Here is an 11,351-nt window from a genome sequence, read left to right on the forward strand (position 1 = left end):
TGGCTGCAGTCACCATCTGCAGTGATTTTGGAGCCCCCAAAATAAAGTCTGACACTGTTTCCACTGTTTCCCCATCTATTTCCCATGAAGTAAGGGGACCAGATGCCATGATCTTTGTTTTCTGACTGTTGAGCTTTAAGCCAACTTTTTCACTCTCCTCTTTCACTTTCATCAAGAGGCTTTTGAGTTCCTGTTCACTTTCTGCCATAAGGGTGGTGTCATCTGCATATCTGAGGTTATTGATATTTCTCCTGGCAATCTTGATTCCAGCTTGTGCTTCTTCTAGCCCAGCGTTTCTCATGATGTACTCTGCATAGAAGTTATATAAGCAGGGTGACAATATACAGCCTTGACATACTCTTTTTCCTATTTGGAACCAGTCTTTAGTTCCATGTCCAGTTCTAACTGTTGCCTCCTGACCTGATAACAACCCCAAAGGCCCTGGGCAGAATGTAAAATGCTACAGACTGTTCAGTTACAGTAATCATAGTCATGATTAAAACTTTCTTTTTCTGAAAATGAAAGGACTTTCGTTTTCTTCCTTTGCTATAACCATATAATGATGAAAGGCTGGGCTGGGCCCTTGTCTCCCAGTAAAACAGGGGAATCGAACCATGCGAATACCACCAGTCCTACCATTCAAAGTCTCCCTGTCCTGCCCCTTTTGAAATATTGTCTGTGTTATGTGTCACTGGGAGACAGTGTGTGCTAATGCGTTTCTTTCTGCTGTTAACAGGTTTTTGATTCGGTGAAATGGAAAGAATATAATCGGCCAAATAGTTTGCTGCAAGATAGAAACAGCCTATTTTATAAGATGGTGCAAGAACTGGGCGAGGAAGAGGCTGCTGTCCTTGCTAAAAGGGCCAAATAGGTGAGCTTGCTGCGGGAAGCTGTAATTAAAATTTGCCTCCAGGGTTCACTCTTCACAGGCTCTCCACCAAGGTTCTGGGAAGAATCACACTGTGTTCTTTTCAGTGGAAGCCTCCAGAGAGGAAGCTTCATAACTAGGTCTTAAGAACACAGGGCAGGTGGAAGGCAGGTCTGCTGAGACTCTGTAGCAGTGCTGGGGGCTGGGGTTGGGATGTGTGCACCCTTCTGTGTGCGTGCACTGGTGCCTGAGACAGAGATTTTGGATTTGACTTCCCACATGTTCGGACTCAGGGTTCAGATTGTCATGGAACATAGAACTTTCTCATTTTGAAGACCCTTTACATTCATTCTGATTGGTGCTCAGCACATTTGTGATACAAGTTCTGTCAAGGAATATTCAGGAAATTTCAGAGTTAAAGGGAAAAAAATCTTGAAAGATTTTGATTCTAGAAAGATCTTCCAGAGAAAAGTAGGTCTCTTCTGTTTCCTAATCTGTAAAGAAAACTCTTACCTGAAATTATCACTTTCTCCCCAATTCTTTGTTGTTTAGAATTAGGTCCATTTGCCCCCCATGCTTCCTCTATATTCTAGAAGATGAAGTTTTCATCGGGACAAATCAAGAACTCACAATACCTTAACACTGTAGTCTGAATGGTGCCTTAAGGTTTACAGAGCACTTTCACAGAGATAAGGTGTGTGAAGCACTAAGCATGGTATGTGGTGTGAGCAAGGGGCTCAGTGAGTAACATTCAGGCTATGTGGTATCTTCCTAACAGAGGTGTAGTGGTAACCAAGGTCTGGTTTAGGAGACTTAACCACTGTCATGCAGCCATCTATAAGTCTCTCTGGGACAAGGTGGGAGTGGGATTGGGGTTGATGGGAAGATAGAGGGAGGCAGGGAAGGTCTGGTGTTCTTGCCCCTTAACATGTATGGCTCAGGGTGGGATGTGGCTTCCCCACCGAAAATTTATCTCTGGGTGTTGAATTATGGATGTATGTTCACTTCTTCATACTTTTCTGCCTTTCCCAGATTTTCATTTGTATAGAATAAGATTATTTGTTATTTGTGTTATATTTAAAATGTCCTAAAGGAAACATGCCTTCAAGTATCTTAAGTACTTGTATATGAAAGATTTATCTAAAATATGGCCTGAGTTCCTCACTGTCTCCTCTCAGTCCTCTCTAGAAATGAGGAAATGCAGAGCAGGACCTTCTGCTGCTCATCAGGTAGGAGACTTCCTGGGTCCCAGAGCTGGCTGAAGAGCTGACAGAGCTAGAGTTCATGCTTAGGTTTAGGGACAAGGAATTCTCTGTTCTGAACTTTTCATAAGTACTTACATTGTGTGCAAATGTTGAGAAGCTAAACAAGGAACTCTGTATTTTTTTTTTTTAAGCCTAAAATTCACAGAGTGCTTTTATCCACTAGAGTGTCTCCAAGTCAGATCATCCCTCCTGAGACTTCGAGAGCTATGAATCTCCCAAAACCTTTTGCTCTTTTGACCTGAGACATTTTGCATCAAAAAGAGGTGTTCCCACCTGTATGTCTAAGTCTTCATAACCTCCAATTAAAATAAATAAATTTATTTAAAAAATAAAAAAAATATACAATGGATTTTTTTTAAAATTATATTATCATGACACTGAGTAATGAGAAATCGAACACAGAATTTTAGATTGGTCCAGATAATAAGATAATAGGATTCAACCCTCCCTTTGTACCGGTGAGGAAACTAAGGTGCTTTAGAAGAAAGGTGGCCCTATGTATATAACTGGTGTTAAGTTAGTACAGCAGACAGAGAATTAGAAATTTGTTCTTTCAGTAAATATTTTAAATCAGGTGTAACATATATACTGAAGCAGACATAGGTCATAGAATTAGAAATCTTGTGATTCCTGGTCTAGTAATCTGTACCTACTCTAACAATATTAATGGTAAGTTACATTTGTGTAATTCTTCACCATTTATTTTATACAATTCTCAAATGTATGATTTCACTTAATCTCCTGATGGTCCATTTTTATCCCATGTCATGGATGAGGAGAATGCATTCAGAGTTCACCGAAGGTCACTGAGCTGGTCCAGGAAGCACAAAGGGGGAATTACTGAGGGAGGCTGGGTGGTGTCCTAGGTACTGTGTTCTGTGTCAAGCCTGAGAACACTGCTCCTGTCACCTGGTAGCCAAGGTAGGGCCAATCACTGAAGTTCACAGAGAGGCAGAACCTCACTCTTGGATTTCAGTCCTGTCATTGGCTCAGGTCACCTCTACAGAAAGAAATACATTTCTTAACTCTCATGCCATCTTGACATTACTTCTGCATACTCTGCATCCTTGTAGGAGGATAAGCTGTCAGATTATCAGTTTTTTGAATGTGCAAGCCTCAGATATCAATGTAGTGATCAGTGCTGTAACATAGGGAGCATTAGCCTAAGTCAGAAGGTTTTCACTCTAATAGAACAGAATTCATTCATCTGAAAAGAAAACCAAACATCTGGGAGAAGGTGCTTCCACATCACAGTTTCTTGAACTCATAGCTCAGATGAACTGATCACTGTCTGCTTGACCCTTTATGGATGATCCAAGAAATAGTAGAGAAAGTACCTCTTAGATACATAAAGCTAAAGGGGGCAGTAGTTTGCTAGGGCTGCCATACAAAGGCCAAAGAGTAGGCAACTTAAATAGCAGAAGCTTATATCCTCACAGCCCTGGAGGTTGAAAGTCTGAGGTCAAGGTGTCAACAGTGTTGGTTTCCTCTGAGGTCTCACTCCTTGTCTTGTAGACACCATCTTCCCTCTGTGTCTCACATGCTCTTCCCTCTGTGTGAGCCTGTGTCCTGGTCTTTTCTTATAAGAACTCCAGTCTGTTAGATTAGGACACACCTGTATGCTTTCATTTTAACTTTATTGCCTCTTTAAAGATGCTGTCTCCAAATACAGTCACATTCTGTGGCACTGGGGGTTTAGGACTTCAGCATGTAAAATTGGAGGTGAGAGGGTAACAGGCAGGAAGACCAAGGGTCTCCAAACACAGGGAATAGGCTGCAAGTGTCAGACTTTTTTTTTTTTTAAATCTCTCTCTTAAACTGAAGGAAGAAAAAAACTACTAGTGTCATATTTTTTCCCCTTCTCTATACAAATTTATATCCACAGAAAAAGAAATGCAAAAAGGTAAAATGGTTGTCTGAAGAGGCCTTACAAATGGCTGAGAAAAGAAGAGAAGCTAAAGACAAAGGAGAAAAGGAAACATATACCCATTTGAATGCAGAGTTCCAAAGAATAGCAAGGAGAGATTAAGAAAGCCTTTCTCAATGATCAATGCAAAGAAATAGAGGAAAACAATAGAATGGGAAAGATTAGAGATCTCTTCAAGAAAATTAGAAATACTAAGGGAATATTTGATGAAGAAATTGGTACAACAAAGGACAGAAATAGTATGGACCTAACAGAAGCAGAAGATATTAAGAAGAGGTGGCAAGAATACACAGAAGAACTATACAAAAATATATTCATAACCCACATAATCACAATGGTGTGATCACTCACCTAGAGCCAGATATCCTGGAATGCAAAGTTGAGTGGGCCTTAGGAAGCATCAGTACAAACAAAGCTAGCGGAGGTGATGGAATTCCACTTGAGCTCTTCAAATCCTAAAAGATGATGCTGTGAAAGTGCTGCACTCAATATGCCAGCAAATTTGGAAAACTCAACAGTAGCCACAGGACTGGAAAAGGTCAGTTTTCATTCCAATCCCTAAGAAAAACAATGCCAAAGAATGCTAAAACTACTGTGCAATTGCACTCATCTTACACTCTCAAATGCCCAAAATTCTCCAAGCCAGGTTTCAACAGTATGTGAACCATGAACTTCCAGATGTTCAAGCTGGATTTAGAAAAGGCAGAGGAACCAGAGATCAAATTGCCAACATCCATTGGATCATCAAAAAAGCAAGAGAGTTCCAGGAAAACATCTGCTTTATTGACTATGCCAAATTCTTTGACTCTGTGGAAAATCCTTCAAGTGATGGGAATACCAGACCACCTGACCTACTTGCTGAGAAATCTGTATACAGGTAAGGAAGCATTAGTTAGAACTGGACATGGAACAACCATCTGGTTCCAAAACTGGAAAGGAGTACATCAAGGCTGTATATTGTCATCCTGATTATTTAACTTATATACAGTGTACAACTTGAGAAACGCTGGACTGGATGAAGTACAAGCTGGAATCAAGACTGCTGGGAGAAATATCAATAACCTCAGATATGCAGATGACACCACCCTTATGGCAGAAAGCGAAGAAGAACTAAAGAGCCTCTTGATGAAAGTGAAAGATGAGAGTGAAAAAGTTGGCTTAAAACTCAATGTTCAGAAAACTAAGATCATGGCATCCAGTCCCATCACTTCATGGGAAATAGATGGAGAAACAGTGGAAACAGTGGCAGACTTTATTATTTTTTTGGCTCCACAATCACTGCAGATGGTGACTGCAGCCATGAAATTAAAAGATGCTTGCTCTTTTGCCAGGGTCCAGACCCGGTGGATCCAGGGAATTTGAAGCGGGGACGTCGTTGGTGAGGAAAACTTATTTATTTATTAATATAAGATTAGATTAGGGAGAAATAGTGTAGTAGGAAAATTAAGTGGAGAAAGAAGGCTGAATAACTTGGTTTACGTGGGAAGCCAATAAAGTTCCAGACAAGGAGCTTGCACCATCTACGTTAGGCCACCGGCGTCCTCTTGAATCTCGGGGGGTGCCCCGCCTTGGGCTCCCCCTCGCATGGATCTTAAAAGCTGGGGCAAGTAAGTAGACATAGTGAGCCTCCACGCCCCAGATGGGAATTCAGCCAGAAATTAGAGAGGAAACACGGGGGAAACCAGTCCAGCGACTGGCCTGTCCTCTATTGTTCAGAAGGCCTTTTATACTTTTTGATGATACATAGAGATCAATGGTAACACAAAGTTATGCAGCATTAGCAGCCCAGACTCTTATCAAAACCAGGCTTTTCTCTCTGCATGCCTAGTTGTATATACAAGTCTTAGGTAATTTACATCATCTTCTGGCCAAAAGGGCCAATTAACATTTTACAACCTTTTTTCTGATAAGGGTTTGTCAACCAGAAGACTTATTTGTGTTGATCTTCCCAAAGTCTGGTGCCCCTCTCAGAAAGCACTAAATAAAGTTACATTCTTACACAGCAAGGACACAAGAGGAGTGCAGTGATATATAACAAAGAGAAAAGTAATTAACTCAAAAGTCTAGAGTTGCTAACATCAAAATTATTATATATCTTTTTCCATATCCTGTTTACATTGATTAACATCCTCCCAGGTGCCTAAAAGATAAAGAATATGGAGGCCTGGCAGCAATCATTGAGACAACAGTGAAATCCTGTCACCAATATGATTTTTAGCTCTTTAGAAAAGGCTCTGTATTTTTAAGATGCTTTAAGCTTTGTGCCTCTCGTGGTTGGGGGCTGTAAGCAATTCACAAGCTGTAAGAGGTCCGGGGGACTTGTTAGACAAGCTAGAGAGCTATCAGAGGGGGTTTAACTGAAACATCCCTTTCAAATGCAGAAGACTAAAGCCCTGGGTTGGCTTTTTCCAGAGAATATCAGAAGAGCAGAGTACAAAAGCCAGCAGATTTTTGGTTTTGGGGGTAGGTGCTCAGGAAATTCCAGGGGGAACTCCTGAAGCCTAATCACATCCTTGCATTTTGTCAGGCTTCTTTCCTCATGACCTTGTCATGGGCGGGATTCCTCACGCTGGCTCCCAGCACTCCTTGGAAGGAAAGTTATGACCAACCTAGACGGCATATTAAAAAGCAGAGACATTGATTGACCAAGAAAGGTCCTTCTAGTCAAAGCTTTGGTTTTTCCAGTAGTCATGTATGGATGTGAGAGTTGGACTATAAAGAAAGCTGAGCAGCAAAGAATTGATGCTTTTGAACTGTGGTGTTGGAGAAGATTCTTGAGAGTCCCTTGGACTGCAAGGAGATCCAACCAGTCCATCCTAAAAGAGATCAGTCCTGTGTGTTCATTGGAAGGACTGATGTTGAAGCTGAAACTCCAATACTTTGGCCACCTGATGCTGACTCATTTGAAAAGACCCTGGTGCTGGAAATGATTGAAGGTGGGAGGAGAAGGGGATGGCAGAGGATGAGATGGTTGGATGGCATCAGAGACTCGATGGACATGAGTTTGAGTAAGCTCTGGTAGTTGGTGAGGGACAGGGAAGCCTGGCATTCTGTAGTCCATGGGGATGCAAAGAATAGGACAGGACCAAGCAACTGAACTGAACTGATACAAATTTAAGAAGAGGTGTCTTAAAATTCTGTGTTGCCATGAGGATAACTGGTTCCACCTGAACTTAATTTTTCTCAAACCTTGAGCTAAGCAATGCATTTTTCTTATGAAAACGTTTGTCTTAGCTATGTTAATGAGTTAGATTTATCTAGTTATCCTAGATTTATCTATTTATCCTAGATTCTGTCTTCAAGTCGGTTCCCCCTAAAACTCAGAATGGACTTGAGAAACCAGCATGTTTTACTCATGCAAATATTCTCTTAAGCTATGTCAATGAGACTATATTTGCTTAGAAACCTGCCTTTCTTCAAGATTCATGTCAATCATTTTATGGCCAGGGACAACTCTCCTTGTGCCAATATTATGTCAAAATGCAAGTTGTTTGTGAGGGGCCTGGTGCCAGTCACTGAATTTTGAGACATTTCCTTTCTCTAATGAGCAGACTGCTAGTAGCTATATGGATCTTCCCTGTAGCTCAGACGCTAAAGAATCTGCCTGCAATTCAGGAGAACTGGGTTAGATCCCTTGGTCGGAAAGATCCTCTGGAGAAGGGAATGGAAATCCACTCCAGTATTCTTGTCTGGAGAATCCCATGGACAGAGGAGCCTGGTGGGCCACAGTCCATGTGGTCACAAAGAGTCAGACACGACTGAGCGACTAACACTGCTACTACTAGTAGCTATATAGCATCTGCCTAAAGACTAGCAGGGGCACTCTTTCTGCTCCTGTCTGATGTCTATGTCAGAAGCTTTGTCTGTCTCTTTTATACTTTAATAGAACTTTATTACACAAAAGCTCTGAGTGATCAGGCCTTATCGCTGGCCCCAAATTGAATTCTTCTCCTCTGGAGGCCAAGAATCATGGCATCTTTTGTGTTCAGCAACAGCCTTTCAGAGGGGATACAGTTCAGCTCCAAGAATAAATGCTTGCCATCCATTCTGTTTTGTGATGAAGCAGACCTGGTCGAGGTTTTTTGAAGTTTCTTTGTTCCCAGTGTGTAGCAGAGCTGTCATTTTGTCTATTTGTGAAATCACCTAATACAGCCCAGAAGTTATAAAATTCTCATATCCCAGCTCTAGGATCCTGGTCAAGTTGGATAGATGGAGGAGGCACTTAGCATCCATGTGGTCTTGTGTCTCTCAGGGTCTCTGAGCCTCAGGTCCTCACCTGTGTGTAGAGCAGGATGACAGCCCTGCTGGCTTCTTCACACTTATCACAGGGATCAGATGAGAGAACAGATGCTTAAGTGCTTTGAGAATATAGAGTGGTTTATGGTATAAAAGTGGGATCATTTTGTAAAAGGCTGTAGGTAGAAACCTTGCCTCCCAATATTAAAACAAATATACCCATATTTCTTCTAGGTTGCTTTAGACACTCTAAATCAGGGATCCCCAAATGCTGAAGAGCCTTTGCAGTATTCAGTTCAGGTATTTCAGACCATGAAGCAATGTCCTTTTCAGTTAAAAGTTGCTAGAAATAATATTTTATTCATAAAAAAATTGTATTGAGAAGGGTTATAGAGAAAGGAATGAGATGATTTTGGAAAGAATATTAAGGAGTAGAAAATGAAATGAATTTTCTTTGGTTCCTTTAACTGTTTTTAGTTTCACCAAAAAAGTACATAAGCATATAATCACCAAATATGTCTAGCTTAATAAAATGGAGGAGGGTGATGATATGCAATTAATCACCCCCCCCCACTCCCACCAAAGGCTTTATTTTTAAGTACTTCCATTACAGTGGAAATAGTCTCAGATTTCAGCCAGTGGGCCCAAGAATTCTTGGAGGGTTTATCTTTCTCCTTAAGTGACATTTAAATATATAGCATTTCAAGTGCAGAGCTGTTTGGGGGTAGCAGGATATGTTAGCAACAAGAGAGTAAGAAAATGCACTAAGTATGAAGGTAGGCGTCCTAGTGCTTTTCTGTTTCGTGTGTGAAGTTCATTCTCTCTCATGAAAACTTTGTCTACAGCACCCACAAATGCACTTGCAGTCAGGTTCTATGAAAGAGATCTGGGATCATATGTCTAAGCAACCCAGTTTGTGACACGAGTCAGCCTCTGATAGACGATACATTTTCTGTTTTAAAGACACAAATGAAACTTTTCACATTCTTCTTTGAGAATAAAGAGTTACACTTGAAGTTCTTTTTTGCCCAATCACATTCAGAGATAAGGCTTCACAAGCCCTGACATTATATTATCTTGTTATGTACATCTGTAAGGAACCAAGATACAACACAGCTACTAAAAACTGATGATTGTGGAACCTGACAGCACTTCCTTTCCTTTGTGTTCTGATTATTCACTGAGAAAATGTATATCTCTTCCAGTTCAGCTAGAATTTGGTAGAATCCAAGAGCTCAAAGGTCTGGCAGAGACCTGTCCTATTATTGGGTATCATCTTACATTTTAGAGAAATCTCTTGGTTGACTCATTGTTAAACCATTTGATTTTCTTTTCATTCTTGGGACCCACTATCCACAGGTCACATTTCTATAGGCCCTATAGCTGCTTTGCTGCACAAATTAAACACCAGGATATTTCATACGTATATGCCAGTCCAAAGGAGGAGGCAATGGCAGCCCACTCCAGCAGTCTTTCCTGGAAAAGCCCATGGACGGAGAAGCCTGGTAGGCTGCAGTCCATGGTGTCGCAAAGAGTTGGACACAACTGAGGGACTTCCCTTTCACTTTTCACTTTCATGCACTGGAGAAGGAAATGGCAACCCACTCCAGTGTTCTTGCCTGGAGGATCCCAGGGAGGAGGAGCCTGGTGGGCTGGCGTCTGTGGGGTCGCACAGAGTCAGACAGGACTGAAGCGACTTAGCAGCAGCAGCATTAACAACCAAATCTGTTGTGCTCCTTTTATGTGTGAAAATGGCAAACCCTGTTCAGATGCTAGATTTCCTATCCTCTTTGTTACCCTGTTTTTAATTTATTTCAGGGAATAAAATGATTTTGCTTATCAATTTACTGTAGTGATAAAGCATATCTGTGACTCAGAATCACCAGGAATCTAGTAGATCTACAGGTTATTTGGCATTACGTCCAGCCCCACTGAGGGTTTTAATGGGGCTGTTTCCTCCATAGAATAAATACAGCCCTGGGTTTTTTGTTTTTGTTTTTTTTTAAATAAATTTATATTAAAAAAAAATTTGTGCCTCCAATAGTGATATGATTGCTTCACGTGAAGAAGGAAACCTAGAAATGTGTTGTCTTAGGAGGAGGACTTTAAAACTTTTAAACAGTTAAAATCTTATTCCAATGCCACCCAATACAACCAAGAAACAGTTAAACACTTTTACATTAGGAACAAGGACAAAAAACAAGAAAGACCACATGAAGACTATGATTCAAATTCAGAAAGAGAAAGGCTTAGGTCTCCTTCACGTCAGTACAATGTGTATGATTAGGTCATTTAAGTATTCATACTAAATAGATGCCTTTTATATGGAACCTTGGCAGAAACACTAACATTTTAAAAATAAAACTAATTGTGTAACTCATAATTTATACTACTCAGTGTTGAAACTCAAACAGTGCAAAAGTGGGAGGCAATATCCAGTGATTTACAGTTTCATAGCTTCTTTGGATCTGAGAAATGAATGCTCAGATCAATTTTATCTTCCATAAGCACGTTTTTATAAGAACTGTGGGTGTGCCTATCTTAACAGTTGTTTTCTGTGTCTTGGCAAAATATTCTCCACATTTTAAATGTTTTATATTAGAGAATCCTTTAATGCACACTTGTCAAATATATATATATATATATATATATATATATATATATATATATATAGTACCAATGTTACCTTTTTATTTTTTGTTTTAGATGTAAGAGCATGCTCATATGTTAGGTACTTACATAAATTATTACATTATTTTTCTTATGTAATACTTTTTTGTTTGTTTATATGGTTCAAATATATTCTTTCTTTATTTATTTTTTTTTATTAAATTTTAAAATCTTTAATTCTTACATGTGTTCCCAAACATGAAACCCCCTCCCACCTCCCTCCCCATAACATCTCTGTGGGTGATCCCCATGATGGGTATTCTTGAATTGTTTTTACAATAAACCAATTTTATAATCTTTAAAAAAAAAAAATAAAACTTTTAAACATGTCGTTTTTGTCTTTTTCTCCCTCAGGTGTACTTCAAAAGGAGACAGCCGGATATTA

The 11,351-nt window shown here is 40.1% G+C and overlaps 1 protein-coding gene across 1 annotated transcript in view; it reads left to right on the forward strand.

Annotated features, from left to right (window-relative positions):
* The window catches only part of LOC138089047 (ATP-binding cassette sub-family C member 4-like), a 169,270-nt gene extending 168,399 nt beyond the window's left edge, over window positions 1-871 (forward strand). Inside the window, exon 30 of the mRNA XM_068984370.1 lies at window positions 737-871. Within this exon, the coding sequence (XP_068840471.1) occupies window positions 737-871 (135 nt within the window). The remainder of the gene's footprint in view (window positions 1-736) is intronic.
* Window positions 872-11,351: the final 10,480 nt, after the last annotated feature.

Source organism: Capricornis sumatraensis, chromosome 12 (assembly GCF_032405125.1).
Source record: "Capricornis sumatraensis isolate serow.1 chromosome 12, serow.2, whole genome shotgun sequence".
Classification (NCBI taxonomy): Eukaryota; Metazoa; Chordata; class Mammalia; order Artiodactyla; family Bovidae; genus Capricornis; species Capricornis sumatraensis.